Here is a 26,555-nt window from a genome sequence, read left to right on the forward strand (position 1 = left end):
AAAGCTAGCTGTGTTTCACAAGCACGATGTTTTCTAAATATGTGTTGACTGTGTGTTAATAGACCATTTTCTTTCAGGTAATTCATAATGTTCTAATGCAATATATGTTCCAAAATTCTGCTGCATATCAATTTTAATGATACTGGCATGCAATTTAGTGTATGGCTCCAATGCCTTTCTTGAATATTGGTGCGACTTGTGCAACTTTTCAATCTTTGGGTACAGATATTCCATTGAGCGAGTGGTTATAGATGATTGTGAAGTGTGGAGCTATTGAATCAGCATACTCTGAAAGAAACCTAAATGATATACTGTCTGGACCAGAAGACTTGTTTTTATTAAGTGAGTTAAGCTACTTCACTACTCCAAGGATATCTACTTCTAAGTTACCCACGTTAGCAGCTGTTGTTGATTTAAATTCTGGAATATTGATTTTGTCTTCATTGCTGAAGGGATTTTGGAAGGCTTTGTTTAGTAATTCTATTTTAGCAGTACTGGCATCGATAGTATTTCCATTGCCATCACACAGGGAAGGCATTGACTGTGTCTTGCACTAGCACACTTCACAAACAACCAGAATCTCTATCGATTTTCTGTCAGGTTTTAAGATGAAATGTCATTGTGAAAGCTATTATAAGCACATCACATTGAAGTCCGGACTAGATTTCAAGCTTCTGTAAAAGATCAGCAATCTTGGGAATTTCCCATTCGTTTAAATTTGGCGTGTTTTTTCGTTGTTTTTGAAACAGTGTTCTGAGCTGATTTGTTTAGAAACAGTCAGCTCCATCATTTGTTAATTTACTTGACATAAATTTAAAAAATAAATAATAAAAAAATAAAATTAATAAAAAATTGCTGTCAATACTATTTCTTTGAATTCAATCCACATCTGGTCTAACCTTACATTGTTAATTTGGAAGGAGTTGAGATTGTCTCTCAGGAAGGAGCAAAGTGAATTTGAATTTGCTTTTTTGAATAGGTATATTTTTCATATATTTTTCAAGGATTTGGGAGTTATGGTATTCAGTCTATGACAACCCTGCATTCAATAATTCCTGTATCCATTTTGATTCTTGTTAATAACTCAGGATTATTTGTTGCTAAGAGGTCAAGTGTGTTTTCACAACCATTTACTATTCGAGTGGGCTCATGATCTAATTGCTTGAAATAATTTTCATCGAATGAGTTTAGCACAATTTTGGATAACTTTTTATGCGTACATCCATATTTAAACACCTATTTTTGCAACATATCAAGGGTAAATTGAAGTCATCATCACTATAATTGTATGAGTTGGGTATGTGTTTGAAATTAGACTTAAGTTTTCTTTGAACCTTTCAGCAATTGTATCATTTGAGTTGGGAGGTCAATAAAAGGATTCAATTATTATTTTATTACAGTTGCCAAGAATGACCTCTACCCATACTAGCTCACAGGAATTATCTAATTCAATTTCGCTACAAGATAAACTACTTCTAACAGCAACAAACACACCAACCACCAACTATAGTTAGCCTATCATTTCTGAACACCATTGGGTCCTTCACAAAAATTTTAACTGAGCTTATTTCCAGATTTCAGCACTTGCAGCTCTGTTACTTTCCCAACACAGCTATGACAATTTACAACTGTTATACTTATAGTTCCTAGATCAATCTTCTTGCTGTGTTTAACCTGCACCCTTTGAGACTGAAGCCCTTTTTGTGTTTCCTTGAGACCCTGTAACCTAAAAAATCATCCAGTCCCTAACACAGCCCCTGCTACCTGTGTAGCCGCTTCCCACATGTAATGGATTCCTGATATATTTAGCGGAACCCGAAACCCCACCACTCTATGGTGCAAGTCAAGGAATCTGCAGCCTACACAGTCGCAGAATCATATGAGCCTCTGATTAGACCCTCTACTCAGTTCTGAACCAGAGGTCCACAATCGGTCCATCAACTATGCTGCAAATGGTGAGCTCTGCCTTCATCTCACAAGCAAGACTGCAGCCTTTACCACTTCTGATAGTTGCTAAAAACTAGAGAGAGTCTCTTCTGATACAAAGTGAAATACATTATTGGTACTGACATGAGCCACCACCTGCAGCTGGCTGCATCCTGCGCTCTTCATGGCATCCGGAAGGACCTGTTTCATGTCTGGAATGACTCCACTCTGTATGCACACGAAGTGCTGATTGGTTTCCTACCCCACCTTGGCAGTTGTGTCCCTAAGGAGCCCAATAACATGCCTAACAATGGAGTTCCCAACTACCAATAATCCCACCCTTTGTGAGTGCCTGGATACTGCAGGCTGAGAAGCTTCCCCTGCAACAGGACAAGTGACTGCATATGGCAAACTCCCACTCAACCATGTGTGAGGGATCAACCTCAATGCAGCAGCAGGGACTGGCCACCAGTGTGGACCAATTGGTGGACTCGTGAGTCATGCTGGATATCCATTGTATCCCCATGGCTAGCCTACAACAGTGATGTCCATTCACTGCAGGTTCAAGCTGTGTAACTGAAGCCAAAACAGCCTGGAGCTGAGAGCAAAGTATCATCAATTCGGCTCATCTGCACACAGCAGTTACAGTCCCTATCCATGGAAAACTGGTCTACACAAACAAAGGACTATCAACATGCACTACGAACCTCTACTGTGGACACTGAGGAAAACACAAGAAATGTCTGTAACAAATTAGTTTAACATGCATAGATTCGAAACTAAACTACCAAAGCACACAGGTGAGACTAAATAATTCACTCCTTGCTTATAATAGGTCACAAAATCAGTTTACTTTCTGACTCAAATGAAAATGCGGAAACTGTGTCCATCAAATAGTAAAGTAATATACAGAAGTTCAAAAACTAAACTACCAAAGTACAGATGAAACTATATAATTCACTTCTGGTCAGGAACTCATAAAATGTCACAAAATCTGTTACTTCCCTGTTGCAGCTTGTGTTTTGGCCAGCTGCTGCTGCTTGACGTGTGTAACCTGATAACTGGGGTTAGTTCATATTGCACTTAGAAAGGTAGGGGCAGTGTGAGCTGAGGTTCCTGTAAGGCGGAGCCTACTGCTTGGCAGACAGTTGCCAAGAATTGAAAACACAGAATGTGACCATCACAGTCTGCATGGTGTGTCAGATAAGGTACAGGTAGTTCAGAATATTCATCTCAGAGAACCAGTGCTGACAGAGCAGTTAGGCCTTACAATTTCCTGTCCACTGTGTGAAAACTGAGTGACTAGAATGATTTCTGACAAACATGCAAAGTCATAATGGAAGGCTTTGGGTCAAGTTATGAAAAGAACATCTGCTGACATTTCAGAAATCAAATTTCACATCTCTGACTAAACTTACAGAAGTTCTATATACAACAATATCATTGCTGCTTAGTTGATAGTTGTACTATTAAAATTAAGAACATTTTGGGTCTTTGCATAAATCAATGCTCACTCAAAATACATATATAAAAATTAATAGCTGCAGTCACAACCATGTAGTCATACAAAAGCTGAAGGTGTCAGTTGTCATCACTGATCACCTTGGGGACAGTCAGGATTACAATATATTCTAGTTAAATCTGACTTTACATGTGTGTCAGATTTCTAGTTCTTCTACACATACATGTCATATGAATGTAGCCCCAAACACTCCCCCTTTCCAAATGTATCACATGTGTAGATTTAAAATATATTTAGTAGTCACTTGAGTAATTATTAGTTTCAGCCATAAATAAAGAAGTGCCCATAAGCTATGCTCTAGAGCACCATTGAAAGGAGCTCAAAGATACTCATTATAAGCAGGCAATGTATATTTATATTGAAAGAGCTAATGATGTTTCTGTTGTTTTAAATGACAAGCACATACCTGTGACGCATGTATTTTTATTGATTGTTAATGAACCAGTAAACAGAGAACAGTGTGAGGTCAGGAAATAACCAGTGATCAGAGGTGCTTCTCTCAACATGTTAACTACATGCTTAATGTGCTGTAAATATGAATGGTGGGCTATTTTCATAATAGTCTGCTGTTAAGTTGGATCTCAGAATGGATGGCGAGTGACAATTTGTTTACAGTCTGTTGCAGTGTATCACTTGATAAGGTAGGATACATGCTTTTTAAAAGTCCAGATGATATTCATAGTTTTTGGGGAGTGAGTATGCTGCACCATTTTCATACTTTAACGGTCTACAAGTGATAGACTCTGGTCATCAGCTCAGGAAATTTGCTGTTGTTTGGTAATACAATTTGGCCATGAGCTGAGACATGCAGAGTAAAAGACACTGAGCAGGTGTTGGGATTGAGAAATATTAATTCTACTTTTAGTGATTAGAATCTGGTATTGTGTAGAGGCTTTAACATTTCATGGGTTGACTGTAAGATAATGCTATGAAACACTGACTATATGGTAGTGTACTAACTTTTGGGCTGAGGCTCTTTGGGACTTTGCATTTATGAGCCACTTAAATGAGCCATAGTTAGGGGATTCTTCCAGCACTTATTCACTTAAATGGATGGTTTACTGTACTTGTAATATTTCATATATTTAGATAGTACTGAATGTGTATCCCGTATTGCCTGTAAGGACACAATTCATAAATTTTTTTTCTATATGTTAGAATAAATACATGCTTTTCAATTATCCATACAGTTTTGCTACCAATTATCCTACTGGATCATAGTAACTATGTTATTTAATTTGCAAAATGTGTCATACAAAAGACTCATTCAACCATATGATCATGTGTAAAACCTGTTGCTCTTTTAGGTAGGACAGCTGTAGGACAAATATTTAAGTACGTAGAACACAATCTCTAAGATTATGTAAACAGGTCATGGCAATTCAGTGTTGTACATTTGGCCTACCCGCCTCAACTAACTGCTCTCATTTGCAAGAGGCATCCACAGAAGCAAATTACAAAGGGGAAGCTTACAACAAGACAAAGACTATCATGATACAGAATCATCATCCCAGGATGCAACATCTTTAACTCATCAGACAAACTTGTATCAAGAAGACTGGAAAGTTAACTATATGCCTATTGCTGCTACTGACATATTCTGAAAGTTTATTTCCCATTGCTATGTACCTAATACACAATATTTGTGTTTCATAATGCATACCACACAATATAATTTTGTTATTATGAGAAAGCACAAATTGTTATTTTTATATTAAGTATAGTTAAATATACCTCCTGAATGCGAAACACAAATTTTCCACACTTTCAGCTGAGCTCTTCCACCAGCAGTAACCAGCAGGAACAAATCAGACTCTTCAGACTTTCTTAGGCAACATACATCCAGAGTTCTCACACTGGATATGTGTGTGTCAAGAACTGCTGCTACTGTAGGTGCCATGCCAGCTTGAAGAAAAATAAGATAAACTGTATTGTTTTCACTACCGCATGCCACAAGGCGGTATGGAATTTTGACTGTATTTTCACAAATAAGCTTCTGGCAATTAATGTCCTTGAGATGAAAACCTTTCTGTTAATAAATGCAATAAAAACAAATTAATTAAATAATATTTTAGGCAAAAAAAAAACAAAAATAAAATAATTTTTCTGTTCTAACTCTAGAACACAAAATCCTCTGTGCAGAATTTTAACATAGAGAAAAGAATCAAATGAATCTATACTATACAGATTATTTTTTTTATTAACTAACATGGCAATCAAATTCAGAAACAACAGACTCCTGCTCTCACTTGTACGAAAGCAAATGATTACAATTTCTTTTAGTTATTAACTGGCATCATCATTTATATTGTGCAACTGATTATCCACTCTCCAGTCACTATTCTAAACAAGTGAGTATTTGATACAACAGCATTTTCATTGTGGGTTAGCAGTAATATCACTCATTTCTCAACAATACATGCAAATAACTAACAAGAATACAATCACTGATATTTTGACAGGCTGACATCCTGTCATTTTCAAGCCATAAATGAAATTATAGATCACCATGTATGGCCATTTAAATGCTCAGTGGGAGGGGCTGTGTGAACAAGGAAATGAAAAGAGGTGGAAATTTTTGCTTGGATTCTGTGTGGAATCCTGCTCTCTCTTTCATCGAACAACAGAGGGACCTAGTTTGTGCTTCTGCTCATCTGTTGTTGCTTAATGCATTGATGGCCATTAAAACTGCAACAACATGAATGTGACAAGCAGTAAGCATCAAACTGAAATGAAGTGTACTACATGCCTAAATATGCAAGAGGTTAACATTTCAACATAGCCACACAAATTAGGTCAGAGTGATAGCATCTACATCCTATATATAAAGAAAGATTACACAGCATTTGAATGCATAACAAGGAGAAATGTCTACTAGAACACATCAGAAGCAAACAGCACATGGATCATAGCCTATCAAGATTGCAATTTATAGTTTCATGTTAGCCTGCTAGCATTGATTGAGATTTCTGATCACTGTGCAAATACATAACGGAGGGTTCAGACGGATCTTACTCAGCAACATGCAAGATTTCAAAGGCCCCTGCAACTAGCATCCAACAGGAGAGATATACTGTTTGCTCAACTGTGCACTTCTCTTGACATGGCGATAAAGAGAGAGAAGTGCCAACAATGGTGCACCTAGTGACAACATGAGTGGCACCGCGTCATCTTTTGAGAAGGATCCTGCTTCAGCATGCAATATCATAACAGACATATCTGTGTGTGAAAAATCCAAGGAGAATGCATGTTCCCACTTTACATTTGTCATCATCACATGGCCCAGCATGCAACAAGATGATCAGAGTTTGCATGTTGCCCATGCTGACCTGACCTGACCTACCTCCACAAAGAGAATGTTCAATTGTTGCCATGACCGACACATTCTCCAAATATCTCAACAATTGAAAAAAATCTGGTCATAAGTTGCCATGACTACTTGCCAGCCACTTTGATTACTGAAGTTGAAGCTGCATGGAATGAAATACACATACCCGTCATCTAACAAGGAACACTTTGACTGCAAGGTCACAAGTTCAGTCTTCAGTAAGGCTCATTTGAAAGTGTTTTGTTAGCAATTATGACAGAAAAAATATTAGCTGCTAATGACTCATCATGTGTGTGAAGACGGCAACAGAAAATGAGTGTCCGGGAGGTGCCAAGATTAACCTTTTGTGCGATGTATGTATCACACATTACAAAATGGACATAACCAACATTCAAGAGATGTTCAAAACAACTATTAAGTTGCACCATGAACACCAAATGAAAAATAGTGCACCACAGTAATCACAAATGTTCACACCATCGAGATCAATGGTGAACTCATTGGGAATTACAAACTGTGCAGGACACTCAGCTAGGTATCCACTCTTAAAGAAATTGTAGTACAGAATACTGTTGGTGTAATGGGGTGATGAGAACTGATGGAATGTGATGGCATGCAACTGAACATGAAACAGTCTGTTGTGGAGCTTATCATGAAACTAGCTATCCTTTAAGGCATAGCTGCAGATAGTAGGATAATACGTTTTATAGGCACAGAAAAAGAATCCAGACACTGAAGTTATCCAGTGGTTCCAGGTGGAATGAATTGCAGTGTCACACTCTTTTTAGGAGGGACAGATTGTTATAAAGGAGTATGATCTTTATACACAGACCAGTAATCATGCAAAAGTAAGTTATTTTGACCAGCTATTGGCCAAAAGCAGTGCTTGTACCATAGTTGTAGTTCTCGTACACCCATTTTGGGGAAACATTTAGTGTACATTTGCAACGATAGGCAAATGGGAATAGGAAGTAGTGTATTTGTTGCAGAAGACAAGAAACTTAAATCTACCATGATAGGAATTGAAGTGGCATGAGAGATTGTTTGGGCAAGACTCAGTATCTGGGGTTGGCATAAAATAATAACTGCACCCTGCTATTGCATACCAGACTCATCCCCTGATGTAACTGAAATCTTTAGGGAAACCCTAAGTTCACTTGCACATAAGTTCCCCAATCCTACTGTAATCATTGTGATGACTTTAATCATCCAAAACTTAATTGGGAAAATTACTGTTTTGTTTGTGCTGGGTGTGATTAGACATCCTCTGAAACATTACCAAATGCTTTCTCTGGAAACTATCTAGAACAGAAATTTAAGACTCCCACTCTTGATAGAAATATATTGGATCTAATGGCAACAGAGAGACCTGACCTCTTTGAGGATGACCACATTGAAAGTGGTATTAGTGACCACGATGCAGTTGCCATAACAATGGTTACCAAAGTTCAAAGGACAACTAAAACAAGCAGAAATATATAGATAAAAAATCAGTAGTTTCATATCTCAATGAGGAACTTTAAACTTTCAGCATAGGGCTGTAGCATGTAGATGAACACTAACTCATTTTTAAAAGAATAGTAGACCATGCACTGGATTGACATGTACCCAAGTAGAACAGTCCATAATAGGTGGGAACCTCCACGTTATTCATTCACCGTAAAGCAACTCCTAAATAAACCAAGATTACTGCATAACAGGTGTAAATCAAAGTGTACGGCTATAGATAGAGAGATGCTGAATGAAACACATTTGGCTTTCAAGAGAGCAATGTGTGATTCCTTCAGTGACTACCATGGGAGAACATTGTAAAATGATCTTTCACAGAACCCAAAGAAATTCTGGTCATATGTAAAGGCTGTTAGTGGTATCAGAGTTAGTGTTGAGTCCCTAGTGAATGAGACCGGAGCTGAAGTTGAGGGTAATGAAGCAAAGGTTGAAATGCTTAACCCCATTTTCCAATGCTCCTTTACAAAGGAAAACCCAGAAGAATTGCCCCAATTTAATACTCATACCACTAAAAAGATGAATGAAGTGCTGCACTTGTTAGCCCTGTACTTAGCCATATTTGCAATTTTTCCTTTAGGAATGGTCAGTTTCCTGAATGATTAAAGTATTCAGTAGTAAAGCCACTTTATAAAATGGGAGAAAGGGATCATGTAGACAATTTTAGACCTATTTCTATGGCATCAGTGTTTGCTAAAGTTATTGAAAAGGCTGTGTATGTAAGGATAATTGATCATTTTATATGACATAATTTGCTATCAAATGTAAAGATCGGCTTTAGAAGTCGTTTAACAACTGAAAATGATATAGTCTCTTTTCTCTGTGAGGTACTGGGTGGGTTAAACAAAAGGTTTCGAACACTAGGCATATTTTTTTTTATATTTAACTAAGGTGTTTGATTGTGTTGATCACAAAATATTGCTCCACAAGTTGGACCAATACGGAATACGGGTAGTAGCTCACAATTGGTTCACCTCTTACTTTAACAACAGACAGCAAAAGGTCATTATTCACGGTGTTGAGAATGGCTGTGATGTGGGGTCTAAGTGGGGTACGGTCAAGGGGAGGGGGAGGGGAGGGTGCCCCAGGGATCAGTGTTGGGGCCACTTCTGTTCCTTATTTATATAAATGATATGCCCTCTAGTATTATGGGTAACTCTAAAATATTTCTGTTTGCTGATGACACTAGCTTGGTAGTAAAGGATGTTGTGTGCAACATTGGCTCAGTTTCAAACAATGCAGTTCATGACATGCGTTCATGGCTTGTAGAAAATAAACTAACGCTAAATCACAATAAGACTCAGTTTTTACAGTTTCTGAAACATAATTCACCAAAACCAGACATTTGAATTTTACAGAATGGTCATTTGATTAGTGAAACTAAACAGTTGAAATTTCTAGGTGTTCAGATAGATAGTAAACTGCCATGGAAAGCCCATGTTCAGGATCTTGTTCAAAGACTTAAAGCTGCCACTTTTACTATTCGAATGGTATCTGAAGTAAATGATCGTTTGACCTGAAAATTAGTCTACTTTGCTTATTTTCACTCACTTATGTTGTGTTGTATTATATGTTAGAGTAACTCTTCCCATTTTAAAATGATATTTTTGGCTCAGAAATGGGCAGTTCGGACGATAAGTGGTGTAAGTTTGCAAACCTCTTGTTGACCCCTGTTCACTAGTCTGAGTATTTTGACACTGGCCATATATATATATATATACAAAAAACAAAGATGATGTGACTTACCGAATGAAAGTGCTGGCAGGTCGATAGACACACCCAAACACAAACATACACAAGAAATTCAAGCTTTTGCAACAAACGGTTGCTTCATCAGGAAAGAGGGAAGGAGAGGGAAAGACGAAAGGATATAGGTTTTAAGGGAGAGGGTAAGGAGTCATTCCAATCCCGGGAGCGGAAAGACTTACCTTGGGGAAAAAAGGACAGGTGTACACACACACACACACACACACACACACACACACACACACACACACACACACACACACACATCCATCTGCTTGTGTGTGTGTGTGTGTGTGTGTGTGTGTGTGTGTGTGTGTGTGTGTGTGTGTGTGTGTGTGTACACCTGTCCTTTTTTCCCCAAGGTAAGTCTTTCTGCTCCTGGGATTGGAATGACTCCTTACCCTCTCCCTTAAAACCCACATCCTTTCGTCTTTCCCTCTCCTTTCCTGATGAAGCAACCATTTGTTGCGAAAGCTTGAATTTCGTGTGTCTATCGACCTGCCAGCACTTTCGTTCGGTAAGTCACATCATCTTTGTTTTTAGATATATTTTCCCACGTGGAATGTTTCCCTCTCTGTCATTTCTTGTTTACAATATTAGCTTATTCTCAAGAATAAGCAGCTTTCACTCAGTTAATACTCGGCAGAAATCCAACCTGCATTTGGAGCGGACTTCCTTAACTCTTGTGCAGAAGGGTGTGCAGGATACTGCTGTATCCATTTTCAATAAGTTACCACAAGAATTCAAAAATCTCAGCAGTAACTCATGTGCTTTCAAATTGAAACTGAAGAGTTTCCACATGGGCCACTTCTTTGTTCTGTTGAGGAGTTCTTTGAAAAATTAAGCTGACTCTTGTGTTATATTGTTGACTGCATTTTCTGAAACTCATGGCTTGACTTTTTTTGGTTCAATAAACATTTTATTTTTATCTGTTATTACTTTTATGTTGGAATTTCATGTACTGACACATTCCATGACCTTGGAGATTTACTCCTCAATTTGACACTACAGAACTTCAGGTGTAAATAAATAAATAAATAAATAAATATTAGTGTCAGTGGTGTTGAGAAATAGCTAAAATCATTAAAACTGAAAAAAAGCTCCAGGGCCTAACAGAATCTCTGTCAGATTCTATACTGAATTTGGAGTTGAGTTAACCCCTCTTCTAACTATAACCTATCATAGATTCCTCAAACAAAAACACAGGTCATACCCATCTGCTAGAAGAGTAGTAGGGATGGTTCAAAAAACTACTGTCTAACATCCTTGACACTGACTTGTTGTAGAATCTTAGAACATATTCTGAGCTCAACCATAATGAAACATCTTGAACAGAATGACCTCCTCAACACCAACCAGCATGGATTCCAAAAAAATTGATCATATGAAACCCAACTCACACTTTTCTCACATGACGTACTGAAAGCTTTGGATCAAGACAATCAGATACATGCAGTATTTCTTGGTTTCTGAAAAGCATTTAACTCAGTACAAGACCTACACTTATTGTCAAAAATAGCCTTATATGGGGTATCAACTGAAATTTCTGACTAGACTGAGGACCCTTTTTGTAGGTAGGATGCAGTATGTCATCTTGAATGGAAAGTCATTGTCAGATGTAGAAGTAACTTCAGGTGTACTCCAGGAAACTGTATTGGGACCCTTGCTGTTCATGTTGTATATCAGTGACCACACAGCCAATATTAATAGTAACAGCAGACTTTTTGCAGATTATGCAGTTATCTATAATGAAGTATGATCTGAGAGAAGCTGCATAAATATTCAGTCAGATCTTTATAAGATTTCAAAGTGGTGCAAAGATTGGCAACTTGCTTACATGTTCTTAAATGTAAATTAAGCACTTCATAAAATGAATGAAAACATTGTATCCTATGACTACAATATCAATGAGTCACTTTGTAGGGATATGAAATTGAACCATCACATAGGCTCAGTTGTGGGTAAAGCAGGTGGTAGACTTTGGTTTATTGGTAGAATACTGGGGAAGTGCAATCAGTCTACCAAGGAGATTGCTTAAAAATCACTTGTGTGACCCATCCTAGAATATTGCTCAAGCATGTGAGATCCGCACCAAATAGGACAAACAGGGTATATTGAACATAAACAGAGAATATACTAGGATAATGGAATGTAGTCAAATTAAATCGTGTGATGCTGTGGGAATTAGACTAGGAAATGAGACACTTAAAGAGAGAGGATCTAAAATGTAGACTGGCAGTGGCAAAGAAAGCGTTGCTGAAGAAGAGAAATTCGTTAACATCGAGTATAGATTTAAGGATCAGGAAGTCGTTTCTGAAAGTATTTGTATGGAGTGTAGCCATGTATGGAAGTGAAACATGGACAATAAACAGTTTGGACAAGAAGAGAATAGAAGCTTTCAAAATGTGGTGCTACAGAAGAATGCTGAAGATTAGATGGGTAGATCAAATAACTATTTAGGAGGTATTGAATAGAATTGGGGAGAAGAGGAGTTTGTGGCACAACTTGACAAGAAGAAGGGACCGTTTGGTAGGACATGTTCTGAGGCATCAAGGGACCACCAATTTAGTATTGGAGGGCAGTGTGGAGGGTAAAAATCATAAAGGGAGACCAAGAGATGAATACACTAAACAGATTCAGAAGGATGTAGGTTGCAGTAGGTACTGGGAGATGAAGAAGCTTGCTCAGGGTAGAGTAGCATGGAGAGCTGCATCAAACCAGTCTCTGGACTGAAAACCACAACAACAATGGAGAGTGGCAGCACAAATTGTCACCGGTTTGTTAAATCCATGAGAGAGTAAAGGAATTGAACTGAAAGACTCCTGAAGATAGATGTAAACTATTCAGAGAAGGTCTATTAACAAAGTTTCAAGAACTGGCTTAAAATGATGACTCTAGGAGTGTACTACAATCCCTTATGTATTGCTCACACAGGGATTGTGAGGTTAAAATTAGAATAATTACTTCATGCACACAGGCATTAAAACAATCATTCTTCCCATTCTCCATAGATCAATGGAATGGGAAGAAACCCTTATAACTGGCACAATGGGACGTACCCTCTGCTGTGCACCTCATGGTGGTTTACAGAGTATAGCTGTGACATAAATATTCCTTTCTGCCCTTGCACGGAAATGCACATGAGAAAGAATCATATGGGGAAGAGCAATTCCAATTTCTCACAGCACAATAAATAACTTTCCAGTCAATTTACCATACAGGTTAACAGTTGGCATAATTGTAAATGAATGCATTAAGGCATTGATGTTATTTGATCACGATACAGCTCTCTTGGTACCGTTAATTTGCAGAGTTTCTTCTACTGCATTTCCTCTTCAAATCCCGACTGGCCACAGTTGAAAGCAAATGCCTTACTGAATGAGGAGATAAGTTTCTTTATTTCCATTTACAAATTTTTGGGCTGATTCTGCAGTTTGCCGTGCACCATCAAGTTAACACTTTGTTTGAAATTTCATTATCTTATGGCTTACAGTTCTGTAGCACTGTTTGAAGTTATGCAAACGTCCACTGCCTTCCCTGAATCACTGAAATCTATGTTGTGCCTATATTGCTGCCAGTGGTGGTAGCTCCATGTACTAAATTTTGTAGCTGTATACTGTCAGATCACCTACAGATTCAATCACGTATTCTTCCTATTATGCAGCATATGCACAAAAAGTGAAATTTTGTTATTTGTTATTCTTCCTGATACTGCAGTTTTTATGTTCAGCGATGTATTTCACTATTAGTAAAAATCTGATGCAGGACTTCAATGGCTGTCTGAATGCATTAGTTGTTTTGGTGTGTGTGTGTGTGTGTGTGGTGCACTCTCTGGATACACCATTTTTTTTTTCCTTGTTGTTGTAGCCCGGGTTTAAATTGCCATGTAGTGACCTCTTGTTTCATTTGTGCCTTGAAAATCAGGGTGAGTTGTGTTAGAGTGAGAATTCATAGCAAACAATGTCGTTGAATGTCCACTGAGCTATAAATGTAACTAGGTCCTGGAGGATTGTGGAACAAAAGACTAAGTTGAAGAAACACTTCCCAGCTATTTAATTCCACATTGTACAGGATGTGAAGTGATTACTGAAGAAATTGGAGATTAGATGTTTACCATCTCATTGATGAAGAGGTAACTGGTAAAGAAGGTTAAGGCTTCACATTAGATAGATGAATATATCACTAGGCGTGGCGCGTAAGCTTGGATTGAGGAAGGGTGTCTTTTTTCTGAAGGAATCAGTCCAACATTTGCCTTATGCAACCGAGGGAAATTGCAAGGAACATAAAATTGGACAGTTTGTTGGGGATTTAAGCCACCCTCTTTCTCAATGAAAGTCCAATGTTGTAACTGCTGCACCATTTTTCTAAGTATAAAAGCTCATTAGACACAGAGCACCAGCTCTGCATTAAGCAATTTAGGAGACAGCAGTAAACCTAAATTTGGATGGACTGACATCAATCAGAATCCAGGAAGAACAATTAATGTAACACACAATTACAGATGAAAGAGTTGATAGCACAGTTGTCAGAGATTGTATCTCTGGTTGTCCATGAAAATTAGTGGATTCAACAAAATGATGCAGCATTCTATCTTAATAGCAATATCTGTGGGCATCTGAAGAATAGATATGCTCATTGCCACCCTATGTCTACGTCTACATCTACATCTACATCTACATAGATACTTAACAATCCACCATAAGGTGCATGACAGAGAGTACCCTGTACCACTACTTGTCATTTCCTTTCTTGTTCCACTCGCAAATAGAGCGAGGGAAATATGACTGTCTGTATGCCTCCATATGAGCCCTAATTTCTTGTATCTTGTCTTGATGGTCCTTAAACACAATGTATGTATGTTGGTGGCAGTAGAATTATTCAGCAGTCAGCTTCAAATTCTAGTTCTCTAAACTTTCTCATTAGTGTTTCCAAAAGGAACACCGCCTTCCCTCCAGGGATTCCCATTCGAGTTCCCAAAGCATCTCCATAACACTTACATTTTGTTCAAACCTACCAGTAACAAATCTAACAGCCCTCCTCTGAACTGCATCGATGTCTTCCATCAGTCTGATCTGGTATGGATCCCAAATACTTGAGTGGTACTCAACAATAAGTCGCACCAGCATTCTACACACAGTCTCCTTTACAGGTGAACCACTCATTTCTAAAATTCTCCCAATAAATGATTTGTCTTCCCTACCACAGTTTTCACATGCCCATTCCACCTCAGATATTTGCCCAGATATTTAAACATTATGCCCAGATATTTAAACGACTTGATTGTGTCAAGCTGGACACTAGTAATACTGTATGCAAACATTACAGGTTTGATTTTCCTACTCATCCACATCAACTTACATTCTTCCACATTTAGGGCTAGCTGCCATTTATCACACCAACTGGAAATTCTAAGTTGTCATGTATCTTCCTACAGTCACTCAACTTTGACACCTTACCATACACCATGGCATCATCAGCAAACAACCACAGATTGCTGCCCACCCTGTCAGCCAAATCATTTATGTATAAAGAGAACAGCAGCAATCCTATCACACTCCTGGGGCACTCCTGACAATACCCTTGTCTCTGATGAACACTCGCTGTCAAGGACAACATACCACGTTCTATTATTTAAGAATTCTTCAAGTCACTCACATATCTGTGAACTTATTTGATATGTCCATACCTTTGTTAACAGTCTGCAATGGGGCAGCATGTCAAATGCTTTCTAGAAATCTAGAAATATTGTATCTGCCTGTTGCCCTTCATCCATAGTTCTCAGTACAACATGTGAAAAGTGCAAGCTAAGTTCCACACGAGTGATGCTTTCTAAAATCATGTTGATTTCTGCACATAAGCTTCTCAGTCTCAAGAAAGTTTATTATATTTGAACATGTTCAAGGATTCTACAGCAAACAGAATTTAGGGATATTGGTCCGTAATTCTGCAGGTATGTTCTTTTACCTTTATTATGTACTGGAGTACCTGCACTTTTTCCAGTCGCTTGGGACTTTGTGCTGGGTGAGAGATCCACAATAAATACAAGTTAGATAAGGGGCCAATGCCACACAGTACTCTTTTTAAAATTGAACATAGATTCCATTTCGACCTGGTGATTTATTTGTTTTCAAATCTTTAAGTTACTTCTCTATGCCATGTATGCTTATTTCTGTATCATCCATACGGAAGTCCGTCCAGTGGTCACGTAACCGTATGTTTGTACAATTCTCCTGAGTGAACGATTTTTTGAAAATGAGATTTAAAACTTCAGTTTTCATTTTGCTATCTTAAACTGGTACACCAGACTAGTCAACAAGGGAAGCCTTAGACCCACTTATCAATTTTACATAAGATCAGAATTTTCTCGGGTTCTCTACAAGATCTTTTGCTAAGGTGTGATGATGGTAGCTGTATGCTTCGCACATAGATCTTTTCACATAAGAACAAATCTCTAATGGCCTTTGCATGTCATCATTTGTGCATTCCCTTTTGAACGGAGAGTGCAACAGCCTCCGCTTCCTCAGCATCCTCCAAATTTTGTTATTAAAGCATGGTGGGTCTTTTCCATCCTTTATTCTTACTACACACTAACTCTCCACATCATGATTTATAATCTGCTTAAACTTTTCCTATAATCCTTCTACATCCATTTTACAGGAACTAAGTGATGTCAGTCCACTGTCTAAGTGAGATGCTAACAACTGCTTATCTGCTCTATCTAGCAGAAACACTCACCCAGTCTTCTCGATTCATTTATTAACTTTTGTAATCACAATAGCTATAATGACGTTATGAATGCTAATTCCCATTTCTATATTGACATTGTCGATAAGGTTCACCTTACTTGTAGCTACAAGATCTAAGATATTTCCATTGTGTTTGGACTGCCATACTAGCTCTTCAAGACAGTTTCCAGTAAATGTGTTCAAAAGTATTTTGTATGACTGTCCATCTGTCTGTCTGTACCCCGCACAATGAATCCATAGACATACCAGCCTATAATCAGCAGGTTAAAGTTGAAGGCAACTAGTATTGCATGATCTGAGTATTTATGTGTTATTTACCATAAACTTTCTTTGAATGACTAGAATTGTCACAATGGAATCGAGTGGCCAGTAAACATATCCTACAATTAACTTGGTTTCACCTACACTGTTATACGTGACCAGATAACTTCACTGTCACATTCAACTTCAACCTCAATACAGATAGCATTTTTGTCAACTGCAATGAACACTCTCCTCCTATGGCCTCTAATCTATCTTTCAGATATATGTTCCATGACTTGCTAAATATCTGAGAGCATTCCACTTCGGGTTTCAGCCAGCTCTCAGGCCCAAGAATAATTTGAACGCAAGAACTCTCCTAGAGGGCAGTAAATTTGGGAACTTTATTATGAATGCTTCAACAGTTTACTGATAAAATTAGGACAAAGTGTCTTTATTCTGAATCCCAACTGACTTCTTGTGAATGTTCATTAGAGCACCTCAAACTACTGCCTAGCCTAAAACAACCCTCACATGCACTCCACAAGTGCTCTGATATCCAAGTAGCTGCTTCCTCTATGAACTGCTCCCCTGACCTATCAAAGGGATACCTACAAATCCCCACATGATAATGCAGGTCCAGAAACTGCAGCGAAGACCATCACAGAGTCAACAAAAGCCTATGGTTGAGACCCTCCACTCACCTCCAAACCAAAGGACCCCCGTCAACTCTGGGAATGATACTGCCAACTTCGAGCTCTGCTTGCACTCCATGGGCAAGGCCAGCAGTCATCACCACCTCCACCAGAAGCATGTATGAACTGAGGATCACCTCAGAACCCATGCGATAGGCATCACTGGTGTCAACGTGAGCCACAGTTTGCAGACGACTGCAGCTTGCACCAGCAAGGCCACCTCCTCATCTCAGGTGAGGTCTTCCAGCAGACATACTGAGTGTGCATTGGCTTTCTTTCCAGCCCTGAAAGCTATCTGCCTAAGGGGTTCTGTAACGTGCCTAACATTGGAGCACCCAATAACCAGTAAACCACTCCCCCCATGTGCCTGCTCAGATCCTGCTGAAGGAGCAGCCAACTGTCCACTAACAGCATGAATGGGCAAGGCCAAGTGACCAGTTCCCACATTGGCCCTCTGCCTTGACCAACACGAACAAGTTACCACCCATCAGTTTTCCTGCTGTCAGGGTGGATCCTTCACATCATGTGCACTAGAAGGTGCCTCAGAAGCAGAGCCCATGGGTAAATCAAGTGACACCTGAGGCGCCAGATTCTCCACCACTGCTATACCCCGAGGCAGCAGTCAGAAGGTGACTGGCTGTAGCCAACAGCATGTTCAGTTGTTCGTGAACTGCAGCCAGCTGCTCCTGTCTCCAAACACAGCCTGTACACATCCTACCCATTCTAGAAAGACTAACTGAATAAGTGAACTATAAAAGCAGACAATTCTAGATATTGACATGCTAACCTCCTGATGTGTCACCAGTGGATGCTGATGTAGTCGCTCAGTGAGAAACTATTGCACTAAAGACTGAATGAATTTGCGGTGATTCATTCTGCAAGAAATATGTATGAAGATCTCAGTTGATACTTAGCAGAATCATAAACGGAAAGTCAGTGAGTGAAAAATATATCACCAAAATAAACTGTGCTCTTAAAGAACAATGTGATCGTCTTGGGGCAGTTTTTATAGACCCAAACAAATTCCTACATGAAAACTCCTTAGCAAAGGATGGCTTGTATTTAAATAGACTGGGGTCTGTAACTTTCAGCAGAATGTTTGCAGATGTCTGCAAAATCATTAGAAGCAAGGGAAACTAATACGGCCTGAAGGGGGTGAAAAATCATACACTCTAGCTCGAAAAGAAAAATACAAGCACCATACAAAAAAAGATGATGCTAAAGAATTTGCCTCAGAATACAGCTCACAACATCTAAACCAACCAAAGAAAAAATCACATAAAAGTACTTCATCAAAATATTCAGTACTTTGGTAACAAAAAAAAAAATAGAAGCAGAAGTACTCCTGAGTGAAGTAAGACCAGACATATTATGCATCAGTGAACATGGACTAACTGAAAGTAAAATAGGTAATGTTGCAATAAAGGACTACAAACTAGGTAGTTACTTCTGCAGATCTAAATATAAGGGTGGTGGCGTTTGTATATGTACTAAAACAGGTACTCTCCTAAAGAATGTAAACAGTGAAGCTGCTACATTGCCCATAGCTAGAGAAAAAGACTTTGAAGTTACTTGTATAGGGACAGAGGATTTTAGAGTGTTTTGTGTGTACAGATCACAATGTGGCAATATTAGCATCTTTCTGAAAAAAAAAAAAAAAATGCTAGCTTATTGAGAATGAACGTGAAGAGAAACATTATTATATGTGGAGACTTCAACATTGACATTGGAAAAGACACAAAAATAAGACAGGATTTTGAAGAATTGTTAATACAGCATAACATGAAAGTAACAATAACTGCACCAACAAGAGTGACTTCACAATGTGAGACAGTTATTGACAACATAATTACTAATATGTGTAACTATGAGTCACATGTAACTCAGACAGAAATATCTGATCATCATGGACAACTAATCAGCTTTTGCAGAAGTAATGACACAGTATGAGAACCAAAATGGACAACCAAAGAAATCAGGATCATCAGTGTACAAAATATCAACATCTTTAGAATAATGTTAAGTAAAGAAACCTGGAATGAAACCGTACAGGCCCAGAGTGCAAATGAAAAATATGATGCATTTATTTCAACAATTAAATACCATTTTAATGTAGCATTTCCCAAAGTAAAGAGACAAGAAAGGCTGCAAGATCAAACACAGTGGATTACCAGTGAAATACTAAAACAGCAAAGGTAGCTGCAGGATCTGAGATGGATGGGCGAAGCTGAAAACTATAAAATGTTAAAAAAGAAGTATAGAAAAACGGCAAGAGAAGCAAAAGCAAGAGCAGTTGAGACCACCATAACGAACTCAATAAACAAGGCAAAGGCAGCTTGGAATGCAATTAATACTGAAAGAAAGGAAAACAATGGGTCAATCAAAGAAGGAGGTATTAGGAAAATTAAAATAGACAACACAGTGGTCACAGATGGTATGGAAATAGCAAACATACTGAATAATAATTATATCAGTGTAGTATAAAATTTAAAATTGGAAAGAAATAGTCAAAAACAGAAGAGTATTAAGATCCCAAAAAGATAAAGCATTACTACGTTCTTAAGACTAGTCATGGAAGATGAACTACGGAAAACTATACAGAAACTGAAGTCCAAGAAATCAGCTGGTGATGATGAAATATCAAATCATATAATAAAGCTGGTAAGTGAGCAGATAATAACACCACTGCTGAACATAGTAAACTGTTCTTTCAGATATGGAATTTTTCCAGAAAAACTGAAGATAACAAAGGTGGTGCCAGTGTACAAGAAAGGGGATAAGGACGACCCCAACAACTACAGACCAGTTTCACTTATATTAGGTTTCTGAAAAATCCTAGAAATGCTTATGTATACCAGATTAGTTAATTATTTGGAAAAACATAACATTCTCATACCGTCACAACATGGTTTCAGAAAGACTGAATCTACAGAATCAGCAATTGCCAGTCTAACAGAATACATTTTACAGTCCTTGGATGAAAAATAGGTTGTCTCTGCAATGTTTCTGGATCTTTCAAAAGCATTTGTCACCATTGACCATGAAATGCTGATACAAAAATTAGGCAACTATGGCACTCGAGGGCAACTAGGTAAATGGATAAAATAATACTTGTGCAACTGCAAGCAGTATGTATAATTAGGAAACTCATACCAATCAGAAACCAAACCCATCAGATATGGAGTGCCACAAGATTCGATAATGGGGCCATTGTTATTTAATGTGTTTGTAAATGATATAGGTGTTGAAAAGGAAGAAAAGAAAATATTGTATGCTGATGACATGACAATACTAAATAGTGACCAAAATATGGAACAGCTTGAGAGAGGAACATACATATCTGCAAATGTCACAGCTCAATGGCTGTTTGAAAATGAACTGGTTATAGATCTAAAAAAGACTGTGTATGCAGTGTTTAAAAACAAGGAGAAGGCTGTAGACATGGATTTAGAGGTTGATGGAACAAGGCTGGAAGAAGTAGAATCTGCTAGATTATTAGGTATTCTTGTGGATAATGAACTGAAATGGAAAAAAAAACACATTAATAATGTCTGTAAGAAACTGAGCTCTGTCATATTCTTAATGATGCAGCTATCACAGTATTCAGACAAGAACCTTCTGTGTACAGTGTACCATGGACTTTTCGAACCATACTTACAGTATGGAGTGACTGTGTGGGGAAACTCAAACAAACAAGAGACAAAACGAGTGTTCACATAAAAAAAAAAAAAAAATAAAAATAAAAAAAAATAAAAAAAAAGCAATTAGGACCATTTTAAGAAGAAAGACCTCTGAAATGTGCAGAAACTGTTTCAAGAATTTAGGTATCTTAACTTTTTCATCATTGTATATATACAAAACAATAATGTACATCACAAAAGGTAGTGAGGACTGGATTACAAATGCTAGTGTACACACCCACAATACAAGAAGGAAGAATGAAGTATGGAGCATACCCCACCGACTGGCAACGCTAGAAAAAGGACCCCAGTACTCTGGTATCAGGCTACTAAGAAGTCTGCCTAAAAACCTGCAAGGTAGTGTACTTGATAATGACTTTCCAAAGAAACTTAAAGATTATCTCAGTGAAAAAGAGTTTTATAGTGTTGCAGAATACTTGTGCCATTAAATTTGTATATATTGTTATTCATTATCAATTATGTAAAAATGTAAGCTAAAGGGGTAGAAAAATAAGTGATAATAAATGTTACTACTTTAAGATGTCCTATATTACATGTACATTTACTGTACACAATGTGATCTTACAGGATCAAATAAAATTCAATTCAATTCAATGTGAGATTAAACCTCTTAAACAGAGAAATATGCACGAAATTTAATAAATGTACTATGTGGAAAAAACAGTTAAGGATAAACACTTTACACTCTGTAGGTGCTCGTGTATCACAGCCATTAGCTGTATCCTGACTGGTTGGCTTACTGAACGAATGGACTGTTGCTTTCAGAACAAAACAAATGAGCAACTGATGCACTAGAGACTGAATGAATTTACACTTACAAAAATGCTAGAGTAATCCTCTTAAACAGAGAAACACACATAACATTTAATAAATATACTGCATGGAAGACACAGAAAAGGATAAACACTTAACTTGCCACTCTGTAGATGTACTCATATCACAGCCAAGAGCTGGAGCCTGTCTATGCTCAGTGCTCTCTGTATAGCTTGCTGGACTACTGGTACAAAGAATATTGTATGTTGTGTTATGATAGCTCAGTGAATAAAGGCACTGCACTCAAACAACAGACTTCCAGATTCCAGTCCCGGTCACCCACACAGTTTAAGTCAGTTAGAAAGTTCCACATTAGTACATACTTCACTACAGAATTAAAAATTCATTTAAAAAACAAGCCTGGACCTCAGTTACATCATTTCTCCATGGTATCCTTTATTCTTGGAGTACTAAACCAGAAAAAGAGGTTCTAGGAAGAGAATATATGTCACAGTCAGAAATTGGTCAGTAGGGGACAACTGTGACACCCGAGTACTTACTTACTTGTCTTCCATTCTCTTGGAGCTGAGTTTGAGGCACATCTGTGGTAGAAGCTTTGCTATTTTATTCTTCTAAGGTTGTTTCATTCACATGCACTTTATGTATGTAGTTGGTATGTCTTCCCCAAAACTGATCAAACTCTTTTTAGCATCATCCCAATGAATTGTATGGTTTGTATTTGTTTGATCAGAAAGTGTTTTTGACCACAGGAAATCACTAGGCATAACCACTTGCCCAATGAAAGTAAAAGTAAACCTACATTTTGTGTCAAGTTCAGTAGTACAGCACACTGTCTATAACTGTGAAAATGATAATGCAGCCAGTGCACACTATTCAGTCTGTCTAAATGCCTCAAAGAGTCATTTCAAGTGTACAACATGCTCCCCTTGCTATTATATAACAAGAAGCATTGACAGCATGAGAAGTTTCCTCCTAAACTGGTGTACGAGGCATCTGGAAGGACTGTGTCAAACCAGATAGCATGCAGCTATCTGCAAACAATCTATTTGGCCTCTAATAACCCATTACAAGCAAAGTACAAACCTCCCAGTACAATAGTGTGAGAAGAAATTGAGTGAGGGAACACCTGAGATAGGGGGAACACCTGAGATAGAACCTGGATCAATGGCATCAGGTTCCCTTCACCACTGAGTACAGGATTTGTCTGATGCTTGACACTCATCATAGAAGAGTGTGGTGCCAGTCCGTTACAAATACGTGCATCAGGCATGCAGTCACACTGATTAAGCAGGGAAGTAGGTCAGTCATTTTTTGGGTCGATATACTGTACAACTGTCTGACACCTCTTATTGCTATTGAGGGGAATTTGAAAGCTGTGCGACAGGAGGACAGGATACTCAAACCTACTATCCAACTCTATGGTCAATATTTCAGCAACAGTTTCACCTTTCAAAATGATACTGCAAGATAACACTGCACCCACCTTGTGAACACCCCTCTGAGAAGCAGGAATCGATTGAATGGAATGGCCTATGGTGGTTGCTGCCTTGAACCCAACTGAGCATGCTTAGGAACAGTTAAAACTTGCAGTGTGTCACTGCATGAACCCTCCTATCTCATTGAATGACCTGAGGAAGGCCACTGCAAGATGTGGTATAGGCTCAAACAACTACTTCTTGACTGCCCTGCAGATGGTGTGTCGAAAAGTGTCTGAGCATATTATAAAATACAGAGTGGGTTGGGTTGGGTTGTTTTGGGGGAGGAGACCAAACAGCAAGGTCATTGGTCTCATAGGATTAAGGAAGGATGGGGAAGGAAGTAAGCCATGCCCTTTCAAAGGAACCATTCCGGCATTTGCCTGGAACGATTTAGGGAAATTACAGAAAAACTAAATAGGGATGGCTGGACGCGGGATTGAACCGTCATCCTCCTGAATGCAAGTCCAGTGTGCTAGCCACTGCGCTACCTTGCTTGGTAAATACAGTGTGGAAACAGTACTGAATGGACAGCATTCCTTTTCATTATTGTTTTGTTTTTATTTCAAAATAAAGTTACTTTTTAGCTTCATAAGATTCATTCTTTCATTTCTTCCTCCTGTTTGATTTAAGTCCACACACGTTAGAAGACATACAGATGAAGTAAAGCTTTTTGTGAGCAGTCTGAGACAACATGGCAACACTTTCATCAGATTAAGCAAATGTTTGTGCTGTACACTTACAGTACCAGTAAGAGGTAAGTGCGCCTATACCCGGAGGAAAGGGGTGTGAGTGGGAGGGGATGGGGGTGCCCCCCACCCCTTCCCCAGTGTAGTCAGGTGTTTTTCTTTCAAGAAAATTACACTCCTGGAAATGGAAAAAAGAACACATTGACACCGGTGTGTCAGACCCACCATACTTGCTCCGGACACTGCGAGAGGGCTGTACAAGCAATGATCACACACACGGCACAGCGGACACACCAGGAACCGCGGTGTTGGCCGTTGAATGGCGCTAGCTGCGCAGCATTTGTGCACCGCCGCCGTCAGTGTCAGCCAGTTTGCCGTGGCATACGGAGCTCCATCGCAGTCTTTAACACTGGTAGCATGCCGCGACAGCGTGGACGTGAACCGTATGTGCAGTTGACGGACTTTGAGCGAGGGCGTATAGTGGGCATGCGGGAGGCCGGGTGGACGTACCGCCAAATTGCTCAACACGTGGGGCGTGAGGTCTCCACAGTACATCGATGTTGTCGCCAGTGGTCGGCGGAAGGTGCACGTTCCCGTTGACCTGGGACCGGACCGCAGCGACGCACGGATGCACGCCAAGACCGTAGGATCCTACGCAGTGCCGTAGGGGACCGCACCGCCACTTCCCAGCAAATTAGGGACACTGTTGCTCCTGGGGTATCGGCGAGGACCATTCGCAACCGTCTCCATGAAGCTGGGCTACGGTCCCGCACACCGTTAGGCTGTCTTCCGCTCACGCCCCAACATCGTGCAGCCCGCCTCCAGTGGTGTCGCGACAGGCGTGAATGGAGGGACGAATGGAGACGTGTCGTCTTCAGCGATGAGAGTCGCTTCTGCCTTGGTGCCAATGACGGTCGTATGCGTGTTTGGCGCCGTGCAGGTGAGCGCCACAATCAGGACTGCATACGACCGAGGCACACAGGGCCAACACCCGGCATCATGGTGTGGGGAGCGATCTCCTACACTGGCCGTACACCACTGGTGATCGTCGAGGGGACACTGAATAGTGCACGGTACATCCAAACCGTCATCGAACCCATCGTTCTACCATTCCTAGACCGGCAAGGGAACTTGCTGTTCCAACAGGACAATGCACGTCCGCATGTATCCCGTGCCACCCAACGTGCTCTAGAAGGTGTAAGTCAACTACCCTGGCCAGCAAGATCTCCGGATCTGTCCCCCATTGAGCATGTTTGGGACTGGATGAAGCGTCGTCTCACGCGGTCTGCACGTCCAGTACGAGCGCTGGTCCAACTGAGGCGCCAGGTGGAAATGGCATGGCAAGCCGTTCCACAGGACTACATCCAGCATCTCTACGATCGTCTCCATGGGAGAATAGCAGCCTGCATTGCTGCGAAAGGTGGATATACACTGTACTAGTGCCGACATTGTGCATGCTCTGTTGCCTGTGTCTATGTGCCTGTGGTTCTGTCAGTGTGATCATGTGATGTATCTGACCCCAGGAATGTGTCAATAAAGTTTCCCCTTCCTGGGACAATGAATTCACGGTGTTCTTATTTCAATTTCCAGGAGTGTATTTAAAAGTTGAAATTATGTAGGTCTTTAATAGATTCAAAACTGGGACTTTTTTATGGCTACTTACAAATTGCCATTCATCCTTCAAAATATTAAAAATATTCCATACACCTAGGGCTAGTCCCCCCAACCCACTTTACCACTACAAACTGTTGTATGGATGAGCTTGATAACATGTCACAATAATTTAAATTAAAAGTTTATGTTGCAAGCTACAATGCAGTCAAAGCAACCAAATTTTTATTTCACATTTATTTTTAACTGCTTACCTGCAAGTGTGGTCGTGTTAAATCAACTAAGCTACATATGCATCTGTGTACAACATTATCTTTCAGATATAGAAAAGTGAAAATATCTTCATTAACTGCACAGTCCCATGCTCTATGACCACCTCCACATTGAACTTCTAGGAGTATTCGTTTTTCTTCATGGCTCCAAACAATAAATTTCACCTATAAATAAAAAATTGCAAGATTATTACGCAACAATGCACAAAATGATAAACAAGGCATACTCTAGCATCAGGAAGGAGATTTTTTTATGACTGCCACTACACTTCAGTAACCTATTTTCCATGACAGCCTCAAATGTACACATCCCTTCAAAATGAT

The 26,555-nt window shown here is 39.2% G+C and overlaps 1 protein-coding gene across 5 annotated transcripts in view; it reads right to left on the reverse strand.

Annotated features, from left to right (window-relative positions):
• The window catches only part of LOC126248412 (WD repeat-containing protein 6), a 293,561-nt gene that overhangs the window by 66,188 nt on the left and 200,818 nt on the right, over positions 1–26,555 (reverse strand). For all 5 annotated transcript variants that reach the window (XM_049949374.1, XM_049949373.1, XM_049949375.1 and 2 more), the window contains 2 exons: positions 26,214–26,396; positions 5,183–5,477 (listed from right to left, as the gene is read on the reverse strand). In XM_049949374.1, coding sequence (XP_049805331.1) covers positions 5,183–5,477; positions 26,214–26,396 — 478 coding nt within the window. The remainder of the gene's footprint in view (positions 1–5,182; positions 5,478–26,213; positions 26,397–26,555) is intronic.

Source organism: Schistocerca nitens, chromosome 3 (assembly GCF_023898315.1).
Source record: "Schistocerca nitens isolate TAMUIC-IGC-003100 chromosome 3, iqSchNite1.1, whole genome shotgun sequence".
NCBI lineage: Eukaryota > Metazoa > Arthropoda > Insecta > Orthoptera > Acrididae > Schistocerca > Schistocerca nitens.